Here is a 27333-nt window from a genome sequence, read left to right on the forward strand (position 1 = left end):
TGTTTACATTTTTAATTGGTTGATTGGTTGGATCCCTTAACCACTAGGGTTGTAGGGGCACCATTTCCTGTGGTGTGTCGTGGGGAAAAAATTACATATACATGATTAAGTACTATATAGTGCGCTTCCCTTTTTTTCTTTAAATCCGACTCAGTGACATGCAGTCAGGGGAGGCAGTTGAAACAAGTGACTTGTCATTATGGAAATATAAAAATAAATATATGATAAATGGTTCTATTTATTTTAGTGTTTATATTTTTACTCATGTGACTTCACAATTTGGGGATTTTCTTTTTCAAAGGTTAGCGCGTGTGCGGCACAGTTCTAAGGTCTTGGGAACCTCCTGTGTGCGTTCAAATCCAGCTACCGGACTTCCTGTGCAGAGTTTGTATGTTCTCCCCATGCTTGCGTGGGTTTCCTCCGGGCACTCCGGTTTCCTCCCACATTCCAAAGACATGTATTTCAGGTGGATTGGCCGGTCCAAATTGTCCCTAGGTGTGAATGAGCGAGCTAGTTGTCTGTCCCTGTGTGCCCTACGATTGGCCGGCAACCAGTTCAGGGTGTCCCCTGCCCACTGCCCGATGATTCTTGGGATCGGCTCCAGCACCCCCGTGACCCTACTGAGGATAAGCGGTGCAGCTAATGAGATGAGATGAGAAGTTAGGACTGTTAAGTTTTTTTTTCTATGCTACAGTTTATGTATTATTTTTTTGATCTGCTAAATGAGGAAATAATATGTACAGTACAGTATTGGCCTACCCAAAGAATTTTTTGACATATTCTCATATTTCAAGATTCAAACTTAAAGATTCAAAATATTTTCTAAGAATCAGCTATATTTGGATGAAAGTATAGAGGGAAGGCCAGCTCTTGGTAGGTTTGCAGTCGATTTCATTGCCCGTACAGTGCGCCGGGAGCTGCGTGAATGTTTTGAACTCTTTGTATCCTATTCCTGCTTTGAACGTATACACAACTTTATCCCAGATGTGCCTGGTGTGTTCTTTTGGTTTTTGTGCTGTTTTCAACTTCCACAGACCTCTGCGTCGATCACAGGGCAGGCGCATTTCAACATTGGATGGTTCAGAAGTCAGGGTACTTCTGGAGTGAGTTGGCTAACCTAAGAGGACAGGGGGTCAACACCTACTTATCAGTTTTTCTTGGTGAATTTGATCTAAAATGTTGAAAAAAAATGCTTCCACTTCACAATTATGTCCAACATTGTGTTGATTCTTGGAAAATATTCAGTTTTTCAATTTGCCACTTGTAATGTGGCAAAAGGACATGGTTTTTGTTTCTACCTAGGGGATAGTGGCTGAATTTTTTGGTAGGCTCTGTACATTTGTAAATTTGACTGTGCCTCACCGAACACAAACCTCACAGCATGTCACTGATCTCACTATAGTTGGAATCTCCCTGAGATGAAAACCACAAAATAAAACCTAATAAATGAAATAAATAAAACGCTTAGCATTTTAACCATCAAATGAGCATCCATTTTACTTTACGGAGATGTACCAGTTGCTCTGAGCTATCCACAGCTACCTTGATTTGATGTGACATAACAGGTCAAGAGGAAAAGGTCTCGGGCAGGAAACGAGCATATCGCCACCTAGCGTTACAGAGGTGGATGTGGTTGACAACACTGAGATGAATATAGAAAAATGTGTATCTAATATTCATTTCCAAGCAGCTTTACTGTGAATTGGATTGACTTACATCAGAGGCGGGGCCCTTGTCAGCACCCGGGCAGGAAAAGGTGACAAATTCATGACATCGCTTGTGGACGACAAAACAGCACACTGCAAATGAAGAAAGAAGGAGGAAAAAAACCATTATTTGCAATTCAATATTTAGCAAAAAAAGAAAATCAATATGTCAATTATGCGCCATTAGTCATGCCGCAATGGCCCGCTCGTTTCATGGCCGTTCCGGCTCGCCCTCCCGCTGATCTCTTTTTTTAAAGTTATAATTGTATTCAATCGCATTACAGGGGAACAAGACAAAATCATGCTAGCAACAATAAAAGCTGCAGTGGGAAACGACAGACTACCACACAAGCAGGGTACCTGTTGATTTGATTTGATGAGGGAAACGAGAGCGGGATTCATCCCCGATATGGAACTCACATGCAAACACATGGTTGATCAATTGCAAAAAAATCCCAATAATGAGCATTTAGACCAGGTATGTAAAAAAAGAATGTCTTTAGGACATTTATATCAATAGTTATGATCTTTTTAAATAAATACAAACCAAATGCTCTCTACGGCCGCTAAAAAGTAGTTTGTTCAGGTGCAAAAACTACATCCACTCAACTGTTAAACTAGTAAACGCATTGACTGCCAAACAAGAAAATCTTTTTCCCCAATGTTTGTAAATAAATGTGTTGTGTTTAGAAAAGATCCCTCGCATCAATGACTAGGTTACTCGTGCAGGCTGAATGATAAAGCATAATACTGAAATACAAAGCTAAAAATTGGAGTTGACATTCTTTTACCGATCTGGCCTGCCTGAATTAAAGCGCCCTCTGCCAGACCAAAGTGCTACTACAACAGTATATTTAAATGCAATCTCTAATTTGCATTTAAATAAGGTGCATGAGTAATAACATTGTTAAAGAACCATTGTGCACTTAAAAATGGTGCTCCTAAATACTACAACAAAAACATTTTAAAAATCTGAAAATTCACTTTTTATCCATTTTGAAATTTGATTCTCAACAATAGGCAGCTTTGCATACAAATTGTGACCAGCTAAAGTTCCTGGTCATGTTTTGTTACACAGCAAGGATGCTGAAGTAATTTTTTTCTCTGTGCAAATCAATAAGAAGAAGTTGATTTCAGTAATCAGTTCATCAACTCTTGCAAGCATAATTCCTTTTTTTTCCCTCTTCAGTACTTTCAGCCAACAGAACAGAAAGGAATAGAATGCTCCTTCTGTCATTGAATAACAAACGGTGCATAGGCAGTGCAGAAAACATTTGGGCACAAAGTGTAAAACGAATAAATCAAGCTGTAAAAACTAAGAATACAAGCAAAAATCAAATAAATGGTGAGTTCTAATATGCAAATCAAAAATCTGCTGTCCTCAATCTGCTCTATTATGTCAGGTTAGATTTTCAACGAGCTCTGCACAAAATGAGCTTTGAAAAAATGTGTCAACCGCCACAAAGACATCACACGCAGGGTGACTTTATACTCTGCTTTAATCTTTGATTAATCCCACAGTTACCTTTTCATGAGGTAAAGCGGCAGCAGTTTTACAATTTACGGCCAGTAATCAACACAGCGTAGCATCCGAGGTTATTTCTACAATTGCATCGGCCAGGATGCAGACTTTTCCAAATCAAAGGAGGTTCTAATACCTCTGACCCCTACCATAGAGTCTACTCTAAGTGATTAATAAAAAGCCAGCTTTAAATACAGTTTATTCCGGCCATTTGCAGTCAAGTCAATTGCACAATAACCACTCATGCAGCTATAAAGAGGAAGCACTGTACAAATTAAAATGTCATTCAACGGCCACGTCAGGGGGCCTAATGGCAAACCAATAAGAAAGGATTTTCACTAACTCGACAAATGTCAAAGCAGCAAGCTTAAAAAAACAGGAACTCGTATTTTGGTATTGTCCAAGCAATCACATTCTTGACAGCCATCGAATGAAAATTGTTTTTGTTAAGTGAAAGTATTCAATTGTCAATATACTTATGAACCCTTTTTTTTGGGTGCACTAGTACAGTGGTTCTTAACTGGTCTGACTTGAGGACCCAGCATTCCACCCTAAAGACAAGCTGTGACCAAAATTCAGAAAATCCACTTCTTGAAGGTATCCAATTAAAGGATTGCACTGTTTGAAACAGAGATAGTAGAATGTATCAACATTTTAAAAACAAAACAAACAAAAACAAATGCTTCTCGTACCACATATACGTCATTGCATATAAGCCTACACCGCATATAAGTGACTCCCTAAAACTGCTTTGAAATACCAGAGTACTAGAAAAAATTGAAAATATTAATAAAGTGTGTACCTAAACCTTTATAATTATTTAATTATGTAGTTAACAACAACTTTATACACTGGTTAAAAGCTAAAAAATATCACATTATTAAACCATGCACTGTACCTTTCAGCAGCGCTTCAATGGCTAACACTAAAAACACCATTTTTATATTTTGCAGTCATTTCCTTCTTCGACCCGATTGTTGTAGTCACCGTTTTCCACTTTTTCTTCCCCTTGTAACTGACTTTCTTAGGATCCATTGTTATGGGAAGAAAAAGGGAATACAACCAATAAAATCACAATACAATGTGATGTGGTCCCTCTCAAACGCGCTGGTCGACTGAACAGAAAGAAAAGAATGAAAAGGGCATTTTTGCCATCTACTGTTAGGTAATGTAATTAACCCCCCGTTTTTTCTTCTTCTTAGGATTATGTTCCAATGGCAAAGGCCCAAGGACCAACTGAAAACAGGTCCGCAACACACTATTGGGTCCTGACCCAACAGTTGAGACACACTGGTCTGTACAGTGGTCAGCAACCTTTTCTGTATAAAGGACTAGTTCAATATATGATATTATTATCGCTGTCCGGCTCTCCAATAATTGTAGAAATAACAATACCAAAAAATTAATCATCAATCCATCCATTTCCTGTGCAGCTTATCCCCATTGGGGTCACGGGGTTTCTGGAGCCCATCCCAGCCATCTTCAGGCAATGAGCAGGGGACACGTTAAACTGGATGCCAGTCAGTCGTTAATTGTTGTACAAGAGTTGTTTTGGCTGAATTCACTCCCATAATGATCCATTACAGTGCCACGTTGTAATAAAGCATTATAGAAATGAATTCAGCCAAAACAACTGTTGTAAAACCTTTAACCAATCATGTATGCCTACAAAATAGAAAAGGCAAGACAACGCGGGGACTAAGTAAAACAGTGTGATGATGATAAACTTGATGCCTTTGCCTATATCAACGATGCTCTCATTGCTGTGATTAGGCTAGAATCTAATGTTGAGCATGTGTGATCAACGGCATACGTCAGTGAATTAAATATGCCCATGTACAATAATTTATCAGAAGTATACCTCACAAATTAAGGTTTAATACTAAAAAGCCTTTCATTTTAAAAATATAACAACAATTCTACTGGGCAATTTCTATTGGGACTAACAGATGCTGACTTTTAATAAATAAAAGACAAAGATTCAGATTTAATTTTGTATATTTCCGGAGTAATAAGTCAATAAAAATGATTAAAATTGTGGTTAGAGGTGCAAAAACTACAACATTAATAAAAAACAAATCGATTATTAAGTTAATCTTTTATTATAACTGATAATGTGCTTGGATAGCTTCAGGATTACTTGTTGATCGATTATGCCAGCCATTTTGCTCATGTTGGATCTCAGTAGGTCAGAGTTTGGTCACTTATTTTCTTTAATTCCTTAATGATGGTCAAACCACATATATGGATGTTTTACGAATTATTGACCACTTGGGGGTTTCACTATAAATAAATAAATATAATAAATAAATAAAGTATCTATCTATCTATCTCTATCAATACTGCAAGTTATTAATTTGTATGAAGAAGGTTTCAGCCAGACGCAAGCAATGATTTTATTTAGAAAATAATTATTAATGAACAGCATTTACATTTATGATTTTTGGCAGGGTATTGGCCAAACAAATGATTTAATTATCCTTATTTTCAAACCATGGTCATTTCAAATAAATGTCCTGAAGGATGGCCAAGAAAATGTTTTTTTGTGTATTGGATTCAACAGTGAATCGACAAATTAACCCGATAATTAAAAAGGCATGAGTTGCAGCCGAAGTTTTAATAGGTTGTGTTGAAAAAAAGAACTTGACTTCCGAAAAACTGCACAAAACAGCCAGTTTTGCAAAAAAAAAAGCACTTTTCGGCCGATTTATTGGTTTCACCCTAAACCTGACATTAACATCACGTTAAGCAACTGCGAAAATTGCATTAGTGACAACAATTGGTTTTTGGGGAATAAAACACTAAAACGGTTACATTTTAAAAACAACAGTTGTGCTTAACTATTTTTTTAGATTACCAAGGAAATGATATTGATACCCCGTAATAAGTTTGTGGAAACAATAGCTATTTAGTGAATAATTATTAAAACATTAAGGCAAAAATATTGGATTTCAAGATTATATTGGTTGCAATAATGGCCTTAGTGTACGTCAGTATGGTCATTATCGCATACTAGCCATGCAAGTAAGTAGTTAAAGTCATCATCTAATGCCAACAGTTTAATAATGTAATTTTAAAAGTTAATACAATTTTGAATAATAATGCATTTAAAAAAACAACATTCAGTAGTGCAATGTTTTCTGCCTGCTGACTAGCACTAGCAGTATTAAGCATAGACAACAGGCACTCTCCAAGCTGCACTGGTAGACTTTCATTTGTCTGACTAAATCATGTTTTCACAACATATTTTCTGAGCGGCGCCGTTTTTTATTTTTATTTTATGGTCCACATTTGTTAGTGCGCATAAGTCCTTCCAACCACACGCATTAAAATTAGCTTATCAGACCCTCGTTTTCCTGTTAAAAGATAAATGAGACGAGTATTCCAAATATCCAAATAGTAGAACCGAAAGCCTCAAGTGTTTGTCAAACAGTGCTAATATGTGTCCATCTGCATTGTCACACAAAGCAAACACAGAGAATGAATGAAAAAGGGAAGCGTGGCAGGCGGGTGAGAGAACAAGAGAAGGGTGGAGGAGTACAAGTTATAAAGCGAAAACAAGCAATGCGTGTTTATGTGTTGCTGTGGACAGGAAGAGATAGGGGCACAGCTGGGTTTGCAGGCACTTTGCGGGGGTGGAGAATTCACTCGTGTGTTAGCGGCATGTCAAAAAAAGCAGAAAAAAGAGAAGCAACGCGCCGGCAAACAGTGCAGCTTCGAGTCGCACTCCAGCCTTCTGCTCATAAATCTTCACAGTTGCACACATGCAGCTACAACGCAACACACAAGGCACGCAACAGAAAGCGTAGACAGGCCGAGTGACCCGCCGTGGAGGTCTTTGCTCTGTTGCCTAGCAACCAAACCGAGCCTGACTGTTGAGCCTGACGGTCGGGCCTACCGTCGCCTCCCCTTTTACAGTGACTGGCAGCGTTAACGGCAAATCAAAGCGCTCGGAAAATACATTCCTGCAGACATCTGCCAGCAGGAAGCCGGAGGGCCCGACACTTCACAGTCCTCAACCCACCCAGACACTTAGCACTCACACTCCAGCCAGATTTACACGGAATGATCTGCAGCAAGAAGGCATGATGCTGCTAAAGAGGCTCGCGTTGCATTTGAGATGTTTTTTATTTTTTCAGAAAACGACAAGGCCGAGGGAAACCTGTTGAAGTTGAGCTACTTGAGAGTATGACTGCAACAATAAGTCTACATCGTCAACAAAAACGAATAATAGAAATACAGTAGTCGAGAATAAATTCCATTGTAGACTATTGTCGCCAGACACAATTTTCCAACAAAAAAGAACAATCTCCACATGAATATAATCTCTGCTGAGAGTCGCTCATGCGCAATAGTGTCTTGAGCGGTGACATAGAGAAATGGCGGCGTCAACATCAAGTACGCGTACCAAAGCATTTTAGCCTGGATACGGCAGATAAAAAGACAACTTGCAAAGTGAGTAAAGCAGACCAACCATGGCGGTAGCTCGGTGATGCATGAACATTTGAGGAGTTTGTTGGACAGTTGAACAAAACAGAGTCAGCCTCTGTAAGATTCTAGAAATAGTCAAGCCAATACGGTTTTGGTGACATGCATTTTATACGCGTAAGCGTCGCTATAAAAGAGAGCTTGAGCGTTATCCCAAACTGTGCCCGACAAAGGTATATAAAGTTAAATGCATGTGGTCTGAAGAAAAAACCTAACTCAATTATTAAGGATCGACCAATATGGTTTTTGAGGGCCGATACCGGTAATAAGTATTAAAAGGAGGCCGATAACAGATATTTGTAGCAGATTCATTTGCTGCAAAAATTTAAAAATTGTGACACAAAATATTTCTTATAAATTCAAATAAAACAATGATGCTTTAAAAGCTTTTAAGGGTATATACATTTCAACACAACTATCATGACTAATAAGTGTGGGGATTACTCTGTAGTTTCCCAAAGCCACATAACACAATATTTTTGAAGTGAGTCTTACTTTGCAGTTGATAGACCAGATTTTAAATTTTATTCAAACATCTGTTTATACTGGGAAATCCAATAAAAACAGGTTCTCATTTGCAACGGTTTTCTGGTTACAGTGAACAACTACAAACAATAAGCATGATTTACAACAAGGCTACTATAGCACACACATAAACATACATGTCCTAAGGTACTACTTGTGTACAACTAGTCGTGGTTGTAAATGTTCTAGCGTTTAGCTTCATTGGGTCGCCTTCAGTGTTGGTGATGTTTATAGGAGTATGTTTTAATATACTCATTAAATAGACAACGATCAATTTTTGGTTTTAATCACGTTAAACAATATGTTTTAATAAAAGTATTATACTGACTACGATCGTGACACTTGTTCTATTGGAAGAGCAGTGTTAAGAAGGATAGCAAAATTTGTGATCACGTTCATGTAACCGGTGTTGTGTTCTTCTGTGTGTGTGTGTGTGCGTGTGTGTCGCTGCACGTTGACGAAATTTAGCGTCCGAGACAAGGCAGGGAACAAAGAGAAAAGTTCGGCTCTGTTGTTGCCTAGTGTTGTGCTTAATAATCGGCTTAAGAGTATGCCAAAACCGATATTCGTCAAATTCCCAAAAATAGGTGCAGATAATTTGTCGACCTATAGTTGTTATAATCCATCCATTATCTGCACCGCTTCTCCTCAGTAGGGTAGCGGGGGTGCCGGAGCCCATCTCAGCTGTCTTCGCGCAGTGGGCAGGAGACACCCTGAACTGGTTGCCAGCCAGTCGCAGGGCACACATGGACAATTTGCTCGCTCATTCACACCTAGGGACAATTTGGACCGGCTAATTAACCTGACATGCATGTTTTTGGAACGTGGGCGGAAGCCCGAGTGCCCGAAGGAAAACAACAAAAGCACGGGGAGAACATGCAAACTCCACACAGGAGGTTCGATTTCATGACCTCAGAACTGTTCCGCACACGCGCTAACCACTGCACCGTCGTGCTGCCCTAGTTGTTATCAATGGCAATTAAAACTACTCTAATGCGAAATCTAATGATACTAGTTTTCTAGGAAATTCACAGTAATCCAGACAAAAATATCAATTTTGGCGCACATATTAGCCCTTGAGCAGACGAAGGTGCCGACCCCTACCGGAGCGCTAATTAAAGTGACTGAGTGTCTTTCAGTCGCGATCTGTCGCTGCTCCAGGGTCATATAGCTCCAGGGACATTAGCAAGCTGTAAAAAATGTCAAGGACGTCTTTACGAGACGTTACCACCTCAATAACAAGCTACTGACATAGGATGACAAAATGCAGGCCATCATGAAGCGGACCTTGTGAACTATTGCCCCGTTAGAGTAGAAAGAATGAAATGTCGTGTGGAAGCATGTAGACTCTCCGGTGCTAAACTAGCAAGACAAGTCTACAAAAGGCACAGCTGCCGATCAATGACTTGAACCAACAGTCGCTTGTTGTCATTCAATTGAATAAAACGATACCGTGATAAACATTGGTCGCTTAATGATCACAAATGAAGTCAAACTAATTTCCGATCAATAACATTTCCAAACCAAGGTCTTTTTTTTTAACAGTGTCCACTAGGGATGAAAATGACACATATGGTGTCCTTTTTGTGAAGAATATTCAGTGGTCAACTGCAAAGTCTGTAACAGAAGTAGAAAATGTACGATGCATTTCATCAAAACCGTATTGGCTTGAACGTTACTTGAATCTTACAGAGGCAAGTCAGACTGATTTTCTTTTTTAAACCCTCTGATATGCTCTGAAAATGTTCATGCGTCACAGAACTACCGTCAGGATACACAATATCTGCTTTGCAAATTTTGTAAGTAGTCTCTTTACTGGTTCTATCCAGGTTAAAATGCAAATGTTTTGGTACGGGTACTTGATGTTGACGCTGCCATTTCGCTAAATTCATGTTGGCTATTGCACATGTCCGACTCTCAGCAGATTATGTTGAGATGTCTCAGTCAGCATTCCTTTTTTAATGGCCAAATTCAAGCATTTTTTAAATGGACTTTCAAAGCCAATTTTCCAATTTCTCCAGTACAATTGAAAGAAAAAAATCCAGTGTGAATCTTGTATTTTGTGGAGCCACAACCATGTATATTTTAAATTATATATACAAATATATATATTTTTTTTTACTAGTGTGTGCATTTATCAAGACACGATTTTTAGATTTTGAGTAAATAGCAGATATCTCAAGGTGTTAGGTAAAAAGGACAGTAATATAAGGCTTACACTTTCAGTTGCAGGAAGTTCAAACCATTACAACTTACCACTGGGAAACGTTACCTTAATTTTTTGCTGGCCCATAATAAATGTCCAGAATTGATATGTAATCCACTAATACATATTTTATAATGCCCTGTTAAGGTATAGCATACGCCTCTTGGGCGTGACTCATAGGGAGCAATGACGTCATTGAAGCCCTAGTGACCGCTGATGACATCTTTAAGAGATACTGTATTCACATTCTACAAATGAGCTCCAGGTTTCTCAACCATATTTGCTTACCACCACAAACAAAATAAAAAAAACTTTAGAAAATTAATTTACACCAGCAGAGTTACAAGTGGCAGGGCGAGAGTGACAATCATTGGTTCTCAAGTAAACTTTCTTGTATTGATGGGGACACAATTATTATGGATGAGATTCAGCTCTTCGCAAGATTCCCTCATTACTGACAAAGCCGGCTGCGAATGTGATGCGGGTGCAACTGATTATCGATTCAAAAAATCTTGCTTGCTTATGAACGCATATCCTTGGTGGTGGTAATTAAGGAGATGCACTTGTACTGACATGAATTATTGTCGATAAACATTTCAACAAAGTCATTTCTGGTCGGCTTGGAAGGAGAAATATGTCTCATAGGGTAGACTCTTCTCAAGGACTACATTTGGACAGCGTCAATTCTATTAGGTGGCCACGGCTTCAAGGTTGCACATTCGTCAATAGGAATGCTGGCCGTGAGACTTTTTAGACGGGTGATAAATGAATCATCCTGCAAGCAGACCAGGAACTTATTCAGGATGCACCAAATTTTGGGCACAGAGACTTTCTTCTTAATGCAACCAAAAGTGCTTTTTTCGGTTTTGGCCAAAAAAGAAAAGCAAAACCAAAGGAAAACTTCAGAAAGAATGATTAAATCACATCAAAAGGCGAGGCAAGCCGTGCATTGCTGGCTTTCACTATGAGAGAGTTGTGCCCATCAGTTTCCTATGATTTTGCACACGAGAGGGAGATGAAGGACACCGTCAAAACAGGAGCACTGCCAAAGTTTTACCAATAAGACATTTTCTGAAAAGTTTGTGTCTCCCTTTTATTTAAAATTTGTGTTAGCCGCTCCCCAGACTTTGGCTAATGTATACCTGCGAACACTACAGAGCTATCCATCAGTTTTAATTCAGTCCATTCACCCGCGAAGTCAATTGGCTGGTGCTAAGCTATGTGAAAGGAGAATTTGATCTACTCTTGTTAATATTTTACTACCCCGAATATGCGGTGGTGACCCTGTTGAATTTGACTGCACCATCATCATGATAATTTCTCAATTTCTCCATTTTTTGTCACTGTACACTGTGCTGTCCATTAGAAGGGAAAATGCCCAAAAAGATATGAGCGGCCAATCCCTTTTTTCATCCTAACCATCCACTACACTAAAGTAGAATGAACTTGCTTCTGTCATCTGCATTTTAGATCTTACAGCGCTTCCACTTTGTCCATTGCACATTGTTATCCGAAGGGAATTTTATTATAAAGCGCTTCAATGCCTTTTTTGTTTTAAGAAAACGTTTTAAAGTATTCAAATTCATCGGTTAAACATATGCCAGTTATTTATCATTTAATTCACGTGTTGTTGTTTCGTTATTTTTGGCCAAGGGTTAATAAGTTCAGTTTTGGAGCATCCCTAGCAAATACCGATCAAGTTTTCCAATTCAGAATACAGAAGAACAACAGTGGTCCTCAACTGTTAATTATGTTGAATCTGAGCATTTTATTTTTTTCGACTATTCAGCAAAGGCCACATTAACTAATTCCTTTGTATGAAATTTGTTTTGTGTGAGGTTAAGAGTGATACGTTGACTCATCCCAATGGAAGCTTCTCACGATGAAACTGTTTTTCTTTGTAGACTCAGTTTGGCTAGAATTTAATGTGTTTTGTTCAGTAGGTAGAATAATGGTAATTCTTGTACTTTCAGATTCTGCAATCAGCAAAGCCTTGTCTTGACAGGTGCTTCATGCTAAACCAGGAAGCTAATTTTTAAGACATTCTGTTAGTTTGTTTCTGGCAAGATGCAATAAACAAAAGACAACACTGCACCTATTTGATTCCCCTGTATTTTCCTGGTCAGAGCCTTAGTGATTCCAAGAGCCAGGATGAAATCCGCAGATTTGAGATCAGGGGAGGCTCATCTGTACAGCCCTTTGAGACTTCTTGTGATTAAGGACTACACATACATACACAACTACTTAAAATTCTTAATACTTTTTTTTTTTAGTTGGTAAATACTTTTATTGCATTTAATAGTATCACCAAAAAGCTCTAGGTCTAAATATTCGAAATGTTTTGGGGGAAAAAGAATAATCAATATCAAATTACCTCTAGCTCACATTTACTGATATTCATTCATTAAACATAATTTTAATAAGTTAATGTAGAAATTTAAAGCGATTGGCTGGCAACCAGTTCAGGGTGTCCCCTGCCCACTGCCCGGAGATGGCTGGGATGGGCTCCAGCCCCCCCGCGACCCTAAAAAGGATAAGCGGTACAGCTGATGAGATGAGAGATGAGAGAAAATGTAAAAATTGGATAAGAATTTATTTTGGGATTTTTGAATTGCTTTTTAAGTCAATTACAGAATGTTTGCCATTTATATTGATTCTAAATAATTTAAATATTATAGTAATCTTACTTAACAAAATTACCTAATTTTAGTACCTCGAACTAATGAGTTTTTGAAACCCGTCTTATTAATAAATGAATGTACTTGATGAGACTGGCTGGCCATCAATTTAGGGGATCCCCTGCCTGCAGATAACATCGTAGAGCCTGTCAAGAGCTTTGTATATCTGGGGTCCATGGTGACAGACAATGGGGACCTAAAACCAGAGATTCTCCGCAGAAGAGCCCTGGCAGCATCTGCTCTGCAGTCTCTCTGGAAACCACTCTGGCGGCACCAGACCATCGCACGCAAGACGAAGCTCCGCATTTACAACCTCGCCGTACTCCCTATCCTGCTTTATGGCTCAGAAACATGGCCCCTGAACGACACCCTGGCCACAAGAATCGATGGTTTTGATAGCAGGGCTCTCAGAACCATCGAGAACATCAGGTGGCCCCAGCGAGTCTCCAATAAAGAGCTCAGAGCCCGCACGTGCCAGCCCCAAGCACCTTCCTTGGTCGCACAACGCCGCACCCGCTGGTTTGGCCATGTCCTTCGTCTACCACCAGACCATCCGACACGAGCCATTCTCCAGTTTGACCCAAAGGCCGCAGGCTGGAGACGACCACGAGGGAAACCCCGCACTCGATGGCTCGACGTCGTTGCGGGCGACCTCCAACAACACGGAGTTGCCGTAGAGGATGCAGAACAGCTGGCACAAGACCGCCAGCATTGGAAAAACCTGGTTCATCTGGTCGGCTCAACGCACAGGGACGGGACCCCCCGACCTTCGCTGGAGCAATAACTAACTGCCTGCAGATAGCTGGGATGAGCTCCAGTGCCCCCGAGACCCTGGTGTGGATAAGCGCCAACATTGGCTGCCTTGTTATACTTTATTGTATCTACTTTGCTGCATTACTCAGTTTTCATCACCACCCTCAATGTAAATGCTAGTTTATAAGACTCATTTTTGTTAATACTTGTTAGTAGGGTAATGCAGAGTTTCTAAACCTTTTATTAACCCAGGGCACACTTTTTTCATTAAACAGTCTCAAAGCACAAAAATCCCTTGCTCCAGTTTTTTTTTAAGGTTTAAATAATCATATTGCCGTCATTTTTATCATTTGTGGTCACTGTGGTAAAACCGGTTATTCATTTTGGTGAATAATTTAGCTGTACTTTGGAATTTTATTTTACATAGTTTTTTTAAGGGAAGAAAAACAAAAAGAATATTTAAAATGATGGGGAAAAAGGATTTGCTAGAGGAACAAAAATATTTCACTACATTGCATATCATTTTTTTTTAGTAAATAAGTAAAATCAGCAAAACTATGTGCAAGATTTTTACTTTATTTTATTTATATTTTTGCAGGGCAATCTCAAACAGCGTTGTCAAACAAAGGAGTTATTAAATATAGTTCCCTGTAGTAATTCGTGAGCAGATAATTAGAATCTAAAATGTAGAATAAAATGACAATCAGCTGCCAATTACTGAAATGGATGATCACTGAGAGAAAGCAAAGACACCATAATTGTGCAATTTCCTGTGGCACACTAAAGGGCCTAAAAAAAATCCAGCGGGACCCGACCTGACCCGCGGGTTAAGGCCAACAGCCCGGGCCGGACCAATTAACTCGATTTGCAGGACAGAGACAGAAAAAGTCAAGTCAAGTCATATTTATTTGTACAGCCATTACCACACCAAGTCTCAAAGAGCTGTACAGACTATAACAGACTACAGATTAGTATTCCCCCATCCCCTGATCTAAAACCTCCATGAGCACAAAAAGCATTCGACAGCACCGGGGCGAGTGTAGTGACTTCTATTTATCTGTATACCTATAAATATACTGGTATATACCTGTATAAATCCTATGACTAGCAGTGTTTCACATAAACATTTCTGAGACCCAAGATGGTGGACAATCTTATGGTGGACTTTATTTTTCCCCTCCCTTTAACAAGCACAAATCTAACAGCAAACACAGCATTAACTAGATAAAAGACGGACTAAAGAAGAGGATTATCACCCGCAAAACAGGTACGGAAAAACACCCAGAATGCACAGGAGCCACCTTTGTCACACGAGAGTCCACACAGGTAAGAACAAGTCCACACCACATGTCTAACATTCCTGCCGGGTTGGGGCTCCTCCCATCGCAATAGCACAGTGCACACTTCTCCTTCAAAAGCTCCTTGCTACTATGCTTCACTGTTTCAACGGGTTCAAACAGTGGTTCTCAAAGATTGAAGTGGGCCCTCTGTCAAGGGGGTGATTTTGACCTCAAGGAAGTAAAGTCAAGTCATGTTTATTTGTTTGTTTTGGACTGCACAGATAATGAAATCCACATAAAAAAATGTTTTTTTTTAAACTGTCCTAGAATAAAGTGCAATTGCACCTCCACTCCAATGCAGCCTTTACAAAGACGACCAGACTTGGTTTTTACTGGCGCTGTCCAAGAGGTGTTCAGTTGCATTATTAATAACGTTAATAATGTGATGGCAGTAAAGTCGATTACACTCTTTAGCCAAACCTCTTACGCAACAGTTTACAGAGCTCAACACATGGGGTGGGTAGACTTTTTGAGTCAAGGGCCCGGTCCCAGCTATCCATCCAATTTTCTCTTTATGAATAAGTATACATGCAGACATCTACACATTTTATTGGTTGGTATGATTGTTTTTGATTTGAAACGATCCTAAATAAAGAAAAATATGATGTTATATTTAGTGCCTGTTGTAGGCACTTAATTTAATATTTTAAATAGTTTAATTTTGGTCGTGTTTCTGTTGTAGATTTTGGTAGTATCTCTGTCGTTGTATTTTGGCAGTAATTATGTAGACTGATTTCTTTTGTAATAATTATGTTGCATCTCCTTAGTATTTTTTTTCTTTTCAGAATGAGAACAAAATAATATATTAGGTCCCTGCTCTAAGAACTTAATTTGATATTTAGGTTTGTAGTATTACTGTATCTGTATTTTTGTAGTAGGATGTAGGTATTACTGCCGTTGTATTTTTTTTTTTTTTTTTGCATTTCTGTAATATAATTTCCGTAGTAGTATTTACTGTACCATTTTTTTTCTGAATAAAAGCAAAATAATATAAGGTCTCAGTCTTTGGCACCTAATGATTTTGTTTTGTGGTTTTACCGTAGTGGGATTTCTGTTGTATTTTTGAAGTATTTCTGTAGTTTTATTTTTATGGTATGTCCGTGGTAGGATTTTGTAGAGTTTCTGTACTAATATATTACTGTAGTATATTTTTGTAGTACGTCGGTAGTATTTTTTTCTTTTCGAAATAAAACTTTTAAGCACTAAATATGATATTTACTTTTGTCGTATTTTTGTAGTAGTCCCACAAAGGGAAAATGGGGACACCCCAAAAAAACCCAAACATTTTATAGTAGTTATTTTTATACATATATAAAATACAGTATATATTGTCATATTGTCATTATATTTTTACCATATTAGTTTATACCAACTTCTCCACTGGTGGCACTGTTGCACATTGTTGTTGGTGGGTTGTTGGCAAATTTCAAATACTGGATTTAAGACAAATTGTAGAGGGTAACCTAATACACCTCCATAGTGTGACCTCATGTTTTTTTATGTGAATGCACAATAAACCTGTCGATTTTCAGGTAAATTGGTCGGAGTCATATTTAAGGATTTTACAAGCTTTAAAGGAAAAGTGTGTATTGTTTGCAGCACTCAGAATGATAGTTTGAGGTACCCGCCTTAATATGAAAGTGAAAGGAAAAGTGTGCATTATTTGACCATTAGATGTTGCTGGATTGTTTAGTGCCACAGAAAATGAGGGCTAAACAGCAAAGGGAAAAATACAAACTTCGGAGATTCAATGAGACTAAACTGGACCATTTTCCTTCTTTTTTTGCCCAGCCTTTTGGGAGATGTTTGGATTTTGTGTTCCTGTAGCAGCATGATTGCCGAAAATTATGTCAGCTCCCTCTGAGACTAACGTTATGATGCAGTAAATGCAGATTCCTCAACTGCCGAAAATTTTGAAAAATGCATATTTATAATAACATATTTCTGCTCATTATCTTTTTTTTTAATCAGTAAGAGGCACTAAATAATATAAGTGACAATTTTCTATAATGTGCCTCCAAAAATACCCAGTCTTATTTTCAAGAGAGCGCAAGACAGTAAATTCAATTTATTTTGACTTTTACTTCTTTACAATTGCTTCATTAGACTAGCCTATCTTTTGTCCATCAATGACGAGGCTGATCAATGGATTGGTGAAGGGACGAACACAGAAGATGATCAATAATAGCATGGATGAAGGTGCATTTAGGATACTACCCTAGGTACTTATGCAAGTCACACCAATAATTAGGTAGTTTTATATTTTCCCACAAGCATAATATTTGTCGGTACGCCAGTTATCAGTTATCTGTGACTAGTGAAAAAGGCAGCACTAAAATATATTTAATTCCGTTTTGCTTATTAAGATGCGTTTTTAATGACATATGTACTATGTTATATGCCCCTTTTGAATGGCCGAATTTAAGCACTTTTCAGGATTTTCAAAGTAAGGGTGGGACCAAAAGAGGTTTATATATACATCGTAATTTTATCTTTTGCGATTGTTGCAATCAACGTTTCTCCCCGGAAATCGAATTTTGTGACGTCATATCCGGGGTACGTAAAAACGCAGGAAAAAAAATAAAATAGGGCTTTACTGTCACGAATATGACATTCGTCTGATCGCGAATATTTTTCACATTTGCTATTACAGTCTTTTATTCTTTCCCCCTCCTTTTATGGTCACCCAAGACTAAAATGTCTAGGAAATTACGTCAATGCGTGAAGACGCACCCACGGACGCAAACAACATTGGCTATCTGTTATGGCAGCGCATCTTTCAGATTCAAAACCAAGTACCACCTAGTTTTTTGGACACAATGTGGGTTTATTTAGAGTGTCAGCAGTAAGCCCTGAATTACCAAAGAAGCGCTCTGCAAACTTTGTTTCAAGTAGGGACGAGTGAAAGGAGCTAACACACGTTAACAGATTGTATCACACGTTACATTGCTACGTACGACGCTAAAGAATCCTTTATATAAAAGCTCACTATATAATCTGTTTTCAGTGTTCGGATACTTTTTGATGAAACCACGGAACAAATTGTAAATATGCGAAAACACCGGAAGAGAACTTAGTTCAACATCGCAGTTGAAGTACCGCACAGATGAGTCAAGTTTGAGACTAAATATCTCGAGTCACAGAGCGCAAGGAATATTTTGCAACAAGCTTGCACACTGCACAATACACAAAGAGGTAAGTATTTCAGGAGCGAGCAGCAGCAAGTCAACTGCAGGAGAGAGAGTGGGAAAGGTGAGAGGAGAGAGAGTGGGAAAGGTGAGATGGCACAACATTCATTTGGACAGGTAACTTAAAATTAGTTTTACCTGGTTATATCAGTATCAGAAATTATTTTCCCCCCATTTTATTAACACTCCACTTATTGAAACATGAATTGTTTGTACATGATTCAATTGTTTGTTTGTTTGTACATGATTCAAATTGAATCTTTTCTTCCGGCGCCGTCACGAATGGCAGCCACTCCAGCAGCTCCCGTGTTATTTTCGATTGTTCTCGATTGTTCTCAGCTCAGGGATGCTGTTGGAAATGTGAATTTCCCTTCGGGGATGAACAAAGTATCTATCTATCTATCTATCTATCTATCTATCTACTGAAATGCTGCCAAGTTTGATAAAAGCTGTACAACCCACCAGGCTAAACTCTAAGTTAACATGTTCATATTCAAGTTTACGTCAAGTTAAAATAGCTTAAGCTATGTGTGCAATTGTTTTTTCTAATAGTTTCCAATAGAAACTATTTTTACTTGGTTACATAACTCCTTTTACTATTTACCAGTTTTTGTTTTCAAAGCCTAAGAACTTCAAGAAAAGAGACATTTGTCTGCTGCTATTGGCTACACCCAGTTTTAAAGTCTTAAAATCTTCTACCTTGAAGAGAAGCAAAGAGACATTTATCTGCTCTGCTGTATTTTTTATTATCCGTGCACCTCATTTTTGCACTTACAGAAAAGTTGAGTCAAATACCTTGCGACATGTTACAATTACTTGTTCTTGGTAGAGGACACAGAAAATATGACACTAATTCAGTTCATTGCACGTTGCATTGTTTAGTGTTTAAATATATTTTGCGTATAAGGGTTGTGTAACAAACACTACATAATGCGAGCTTTTTAACAATCAATGGAGTTCCCCATCTTGCTCAGTATTGGCTGTCAAATAGCTGACTTAAAGCCTGCGATTATTTTTATTATTTGTATTAGAGTGGCAATAGATAATGTAAAGATATTTTCAAGGTTCTTAAGTTTCCAGGATAAAATAAAGCAATAGCCTTAATTAATCATCCATTCCTTGTGAAAGGGACTAAATATATGACCACTAGACGTCGCTGTATGGTGTGGCGCAGGCATGTCCAAAGTCCGACCGGGGGGCCAGTTCCGGCCCGAGATCAATTTCTTACTGGCCCGCAGCCTCTGTTATAATACGAATCATAAGTGAACTGCCAGCAATGTTGACCGCGTTATAAAATACAATTGTATCAAAAAAGGTTAGTTTACCAGATGATTTCAGTAGAGCTTTGGCCACCTTGCCCTTGGCTTTCTGTAAGAATTTTAGCCCACTCTATTTCCGACAAGGCGACACTAAACAAAAAAAGGAAAGTTGACTGTGATGGCTGCTGCTTACAGGACAAGTGGAAATTGGAGTATTTTTTTTTTTTAACCTAATTTCGAAACAACAGCGTCTGCCTCATTTGCCAAGAGACTGTGGCTGTCTTCAAAGAACATAATATCAAGAAGCAATTCCAGACAAATCATTCGGACTACAAAAAGCTGACTGGAAACGAACGCTGTGGAAAAGGGAAGAAACTCGAAGCTGTTTGAACAGCACAAGAACCTGCGAGTCAAATGAAAATGCTACAAACTCGAGCTACAAGGTCGCGAAGCTGATCGCCAAGCACCGCAAACCTTTCAGGGAGGTTGAATTTATGAAAGACTTTTCAAAGAATGCCAGGCTGAAAAGACGAACCTCAAAACATTTCAGCTTACCAAATCAAGCCTGCTTTCTGAAGTGTGGACACCCCTGGTGTTGCGCAACCAAAAATAAGTGCTACAAAGCACAAGCAAGAATACAAAACACGGAGACGCAATGTGACCAAACTGCACCAATTTTCTTCTCGTTTATTTTGCTCAGCTTATCACTAAGTTTTTGGGGGTACTCGCAGAGGCAATATGGCAGACAATGACGTCAGCTCTCTCTTAGTGAGCCTCATGTTATGTAGAATACAAATTAATTTCTTGACCCAAAAGTATTCAAACAAATGCATGTTTATATGATGGTTTGTGTATTTTTGCTTATTAATCAAATCAATATTGATTTTTTTCTTAATGAATGGTGTTTTTTTCACCACAAGGAGGCGGTACAGTAAGTAATACACAATGTCCGTTTTGAAAAGATGTGTACTGTAAGCGTTATTCTCTTAATGTATAGAAATTACAAGACGGTCTAATGGCAACACTTGATGCAACAAAAAAGAAAAATATACAATAAAGAGAAAAAGCCTACAGACACATCTGCACCGTCTCTGAAGGTGTCAAATAAATAATGCAATCACCATCACAAGTTATGATATAAATATAAGAACGTAAAAAAACTACACTAATCTACTTTATAAATTCAAGGCTTGCCAAAACACAATTTATATAGGTGCGTCATAATAAATATCGCAATAGTTTTTCACAATGCACGATAAATAAAGTATCTGAAGCATCCAAAATAAATTTCAGCAGCCAAGTCATGCCCATGCAAGGTGCATTTCAGGTGATACAAATACTCCTTTCACTGATGATTAATGACTGTTTGTTTTTCACTAAAATGGAGACAGTACTGTAGAGATAGCAAGGGCTATTGGAAGGGGTTCAAAAGCAGTGTTTCCCAGTAAAAAGTGTTTGCATTTCAAATTTAAACTCAATGAACAAGTGCATTCTTAGAGCAAAATTAAGAAGCACGATCTGTAATGAGGGCAGCACGGCGGCGCAGTGGTTAGCGCTTGTGCGGCACAGTTCATGTCATGGGAACCTGTTGTGGGTTCAAATCCAGCTCCAGACTTCCTGTGCGGAGTTTGTATGTTCTCCCCGTGCTTGCGTGGGTTTCCTCCGGGCACTCCGGTTTCCTCCCACGTTCCAAAAACATGCATTTCAGGTGAATTGGCCGGTCCAAATTGTCCCTAGGTGTGAATGAGCGAATGAGTTGTCTGTCCCTGTGTGCCCTGCGATTGGCTGGCAACCAGTTCAGGGTGTCCCCTGCCCACTGCCCGGAGATGGCTGGGATGGGCTCCAGCCCCCCCGCGACCCTGATGAGGATAAGCGTTACGGCTGATGAGATGAGATCTGTAATGAATGTGTGCTCTTGTAAACTAATCGTAAATACACAAGTTATGCAAGGCAATTAAACAGGAAATAAGTCACACCTACAAAGCATGGTAAACGAGACAGAAGTTTTTACGCAAAAAAGGTGATAGTCAGCTATCCATCCATCCATTATCTGCAACGTTTATTCTCAGTAGGGTCGCGGGGGTGCTGGAGCCCATCCCAGCCATCTTCGGGCAGCCATCTAATCTCAGTGAATGTGGGACAAACGCCTGAGTGTGTGCTGACTGACAGAGAAATGTAGCACAAATACACTTAATGCGATCATACATATGGTGAGAACTCTCAAAGTTATTTTAATTAACTTCGCATCTACATAGATTTTAAAATATTATATTTTTTAACAATACAAAATTATAAAACCCTGGCGGGACCAATTAAAACCTGGCGGCCCACCAGAATCTTTCTATGGAATGGGAAACACTGAAATAGACTAACATGAGTCTACCCTTTGTGTTGACATACTGATGTTGACGCGCATGATTGAGTGGGGAAGCGGAATTGACAAAGCCAACGCGGCAACATTTACAAAGTGATCTTAACTCTGTGGTTAACTTCAACGCCGCCGGGCCCTACGGGGAAACAGACACCCACCCATCGACCAGCCAGCGCTAAACATCAACACAAGTTTTAAGAATGGGGGCGGAACGGAATGAGACTTCCTGGTCTGTTTTTCAATGCAATACGGCCGCGTGTTCATCTCAGTGTGTAAACACATGCCAACGCCAGCAGGGTAAAAGCCCTGCCACGGTCTTGGTGACACAAAGCAGACCTGAGGTCTGGTCTAAGCAATGATTTCCACAATCTCAGACCCCTTCCTGCAAGCATTAAATGAGTTTTCTTACCTTGACACTGGAATCCTTGCTTTCCGAAACCCCTGTGGACAAGAGAGAAAAATCATTAAGATTTGGAAAACGCAATTTAGCAGTAGAACACAAAGTTGCAGAACTGAATTGAAATGTAGGAAATAGAAAACATGGGCACAGCCAGAATTAAAATCATGCACCGTTCATCATGCATCTTTTTAGAGTGGAAAAAAAAGTAAGTTGTATACCTGCCTACTAGTCCAAACGTGACTGCGTTCATTATCGTGTTTGGGCATTTTAATCGAGGATGAAAATCCACTTGTTTAATAAATCTCAGTGGGTGGCCAATTTGCTACTTGCTGTTCACTTAAACAGTACCATATTTTAAAGACTATAAGGCGTATCCTGGAAACAAAAAATTTAAATAAATTTGCAGGTGTGTCTTATAGATAAATATCTTTCACAAAATACTTTTTTTGAAGGTGCATCTTTCAACACTAATATTTCAGGAAATATAGTAGTTCAAAAAGCAGCTGAATAGTGATTTGTCATCGTCTGAGGCCGGCGCAACTTCAATGTCATTGTAAGCAACTAGCAAAAGAGACTCCCTGAAACAGTTAAACAAATAGGCCTATTTTGTTTCTTAATTCATATTCTACAAACACAATTACATTAAAATAATCTCTCTTGGGGAAAAAAACTAACCTTGCTCTGATGTTCAGATGTCATTTTTCATAATATGACAGTCCAATAAAATGCGCACAGAGAGCCGCAAATGGCCACCGTGCTGTAGTGTGGACAAAAACTTGCCTGTAGGGTCAGGATTTTGAGATTTTGATTTTTTGAGATATTTGCATACCTTGGGGAAAAATACCCTATGAAAAACATATTGAAAATGTGATACAAAATCGGTAAATGAAAAAAAACAATGCATTAATTTTTTGGAATTTGTATGGTAAAGAGACTAAATCGATTGGAGTTGTAATTATTAGAATTGGTTCGGATTAGGGTTACAAGTGAGCATTTTGTTAATGGATTACTCTGTCAAATAATTTCTCATTTAATCAAACAAATGCATTTTTTTGATCTGTGCCTTTATTTTTGAACAGAGAGACTTGCCAAATAATCTAGAAAAAAAAAAGTCAATAATTTGTAAATTGAATACCCGCATGTGTGGGTTTACAGATATTGGGTCATGTTGGGGGCATGGGGGAACGAGAAATTGACTGTTTTTGGACAACACATTTTTTTGACATTGAAAGAAGCAAAATGTTTGTTTTCAATTAACACGATGATAATTGGACTTCCCCGCGACCCCTTTGAGGATAAGCGGCACTGAAGATGAATGAACTTCTTTCATGAAATACATGTGGACACGTTTTGTTGTTAAAATGAAATTTGGAGTTTAGAAGATTCATGGTTGATTTGATTATTGATTAATTGCCTATTAATGGGTACAAATCCAGCTACCATACAGTTGAGAAGCACGGGTTTAGGTCAGCATTGAATTTTGTGACTAAAAGGGACAATTTCTAATAGTTAGGGCTTCCAAGTGGTAAGAAAAATTCATTTGTTATGTAACAAATATTGATTTGACTAATAACCAATAAACTTTCATACAAACAACAAGCATTTTTAAATACTCATAGTTCAAGGAATTAGCATTTATTTCACATGAAATAACTTAAGGGGAGCTGACATGATTGCCACCATCTTGCTTCAACAAGAACCCCCCAAAAAATAAAAATCTTGTGAAAGGCGGGGCAAAAAATTAGAATAAAAATTGAGTGCCTTGGTCACTTAGAGCACATGTGTCAAACTCATAGCCCACCCAAGAGTGGCCATATAATATTAAGTGGCCTTCGAGAAAATGCTGAGAAAAGCACAAGAGAAAAATGAGCCAATGATTTGCCGTTTTAAATAAGTCCACTGGATAATGCCAAAGTATGGCGCCACTTGCAAAGCATCCCCTGTAACTGTATTTGTTTCATACCACAAATCAACCCAAAAAAAACAGAAAACCCATTCATCTCAGTGTTATTTCACTTAAAATAATAATCATAGACACGCTGTTCAATGCAATACAAAAAATACAAAGTATAAAAAAATAGCACATAGGTGTCTTTGCAAAAGTTTTAAGAAGCGTATGCGCCTTTCTATAATTGATATGAAATCTAACAGCTAAGTTCACATATTCCGGTGAACATTTTCATTAAAAACATAAAAACCAAAAATACTTTTAAATCATTGAATAAACGATTTCAACTAAGTGTTTGTACTCTTTTGTCCCTTTTCAGTCTAAATGAGTTTCCCCGAGTTAAATAAACTGTAATGGAAAAAAATTGGGGTGTCGTTGTGCTTTTATTTCCAGATGTACAGGCACCACCAGGCTGTTCTTGCCCATGAGACACCACAGAAAAGGGTGCCCACCACAATTGAAAAACACTAAGAGATGAAATCGAAGTGAAGTAAAACATTATTGAACAAAAATACCCTCAGTAATTGTTTTATGGTCAAACCTTACATGCCTATATCATACTTGAATTGTGAGCCTCCAAAAGACCCCCAGCCCTCCATGTAACAATCTTTTTAAGCAATTCATTTACTGAGAATGTTTTTTTTTTCTCAATATGGCCCCTGAGCTAAAACGAGTTGGACCTCTCCATATTTTGTAGCACTACTGAGGTACATCAACATATAGTAGTCAAATAATACAAAATGTCCCTATGGGAAAAACAATTAAAAACATAAAACTGAAACTGGTGCCAGGTGTGCTTTGAGATTTCTTGAGATGTCTTGGCTCAAAAATGGTAGGAACACACAGGTCTAGGTCAGCATTGAATTTTAAGACCCAACATCAGAATATCAGAATGATTTTCGTCGTATAGAAACAAGGGTTTAAAGAATGTCCAAAATTCGAAAAAACAAAAGAATTTCGATCGTCATGACTATTCCTAATTATCCTCCTGAGCGAGTGTGGCTTTCTCGTGACGCATTCGACGACACACATGGGCATGCAGCAGGCCCCCGCGTGCCTGCGGATGGAGCTGCGTGGCGATGCGGCAAAGGAGAAAAAAAATAGGAGAACCGAGCCAAGGTTGGGCTTTCGGGGACTTCCACGGTGCAACAGTCGCCATTGTCGTTTCGGAGTAGCACTGCGGTCGGCGGCATCAAGTGAATCACCTGTGCCCGTCCCCGCGCGCGCACCGCGGACTCACCAGATGAAGTCGGTACAGTGGCTGCAGAAGGTGGGCTGCTTGAAGAAGCGCGCGATGAACTTGTGGTTCTTCACTTCGTGGACATTTTTTTGACGGAGGGCGCCCTGGCGAGCGAAGCCGCGCGCGCCCTCCGCCACCTCGCCGTCGCTGCCGGGGTCAGCCATCTTAACGAGGAAGCGGCGGAGGCGGCGGTCCGAGGCAGAGGAATGAGCCGGGGCTCGCGGAAGGAGGCGCGGCGGAGAGAGAGAGGGAGAGTCACAGTGCAGGTGTTTCTTCCTCGTCTTGTCCTCTCCCGCCCCTCGTCGTCTTCTCCTCCTCCCCCTCCGTCGACGAGAGGATTCGGTCGAGTTCTGGGTTCGTCTCTGCTTCTTCCGGCGTGTTTTCGACGTCGACTCGCTCGGTTGCTTCCCTGTCGACTGTCACTCTTCGTTTGCTCACTCGCTCTTCCTTTTTTTGGGTCTGTAAGACGGTCTCGACATGCGACGTTTTTACGACACGATGCTCGTAACACGAAACAATTTTCCCTTTGAAATGAATGAAAATCCATTCATCCATTCCGAGGCATTCACGCCACACTTTTGTATACCTGGCAACCTCCAGGGCTCCATGCCCTTGCAAACTGTCGTATTTTCCCTAACAAAATACAAAAAAATCTTACTCCATATTTTTTTTATTATGTAGTTTAACATGTTATATTGTACATGTGTATCGTTATATCATATATATCGTTAATCAACATTTTGTTGTGAGATACTGAGTTGCTTGACATGAATGAGATTTATTATAAAAAAAAGTTCAAAAATGAAGTACGGTAACTTGGACGTTCACTGTAGAAGGAAAAAATACATGCAAATATAATTAAGTAGAACAATACATTTCTTATTCAAATTATGAATTCATTTTCTGCATTCAATTATTGTTGGTAATATACTGATTCAAGGGATAACCACAAACATGTCTTTTTTCCTTTTATACTTCCTTTTTTTCTTAACTTCTTTATACAACATAATAGTTCGTAATATAATGCATCAAAGCAAGTGAGCCGTTTGAAAGCCGGCTCTCTTTAATGAGTTGAGCCGAAAAAGCCGGAGACGGACTTCCTTTAACTACATCAAACCGCTCGCTTCGTTTGCAACAAAAAAAACGATACCGAGATAGAGGCAACCGCGGCAAACTCGTTTGACTTGATTGATTTGCCGTTTCGTGATAGTCGGTGTTTACCGGATGGTACCCATAACTGACAAATTTGCATTTTTCCGTACAGATTTTCTTGAACGTCGTACACGTCTTAAAATGCATAATAAACATACTTTGTACGGCAAAAACGTGCAGGTTGACAGGTATGGACCATTTGATGTTTTGTCACCACGCAAGTTTAACAACTAAAAGAAAGTGTAATTTTCTTGTCTTGGTGTTATAGTAAATGTTAAATACTTACTGAGAAGAAAATAATTGGCAGTGGTAACTGGGAATCTGTAACATAATCATAACTTTTTACTTGATGATCTGGTTAGTGTGGTAGTCTTTTTTGATTTTCTCCTTTTATACTTCCTTTTTTGAACTTCTTTATACAACATAATAATTCGTAATATAATGCATCAAAGGAAGTGAGCCGTTTGAGAGCCGGCGCTCTATAATGAGTTTAGCCGAAAAAGCCCGTTCTCTGAAAAGAGATGGACTTCCTTTCACTACACAACTACCACGGAATG

At 39.0% G+C, this 27333-nt stretch overlaps 1 protein-coding gene across 5 annotated transcripts in view; it reads right to left on the reverse strand.

Annotated features, from left to right (window-relative positions):
* LOC148361217 (protein kinase C beta type) overlaps positions 1-26056 on the reverse strand; it is a 55603-nt gene extending 29547 nt beyond the window's left edge. For 2 of the 5 annotated variants that reach the window (XM_088341955.1, XM_088341954.1), the window contains exon 1: positions 1037-1087. In XM_088341955.1, the coding sequence (XP_088198081.1) occupies positions 1037-1072 (36 nt within the window). In that variant the 5' untranslated portion in view covers positions 1073-1087. Of the gene's footprint in view, positions 1-1036; positions 1088-1542; positions 1610-1716; positions 1800-10513; positions 10596-22445; positions 22478-25624 lie in introns of those variants that run through there. The other 3 variants (XM_088341958.1, XM_088341956.1, XM_088341957.1) reach the window with 3 other exon arrangements.
* Between the last annotated feature and the right edge of the window lie 1277 nt (positions 26057-27333).

Source organism: Urocampus carinirostris, chromosome 8 (assembly GCF_059441175.1).
Source record: "Urocampus carinirostris isolate Australia breed hairy pipefish chromosome 8, RoL_Ucar_1.0, whole genome shotgun sequence".
Taxonomy (NCBI): domain Eukaryota; kingdom Metazoa; phylum Chordata; class Actinopteri; order Syngnathiformes; family Syngnathidae; genus Urocampus; species Urocampus carinirostris.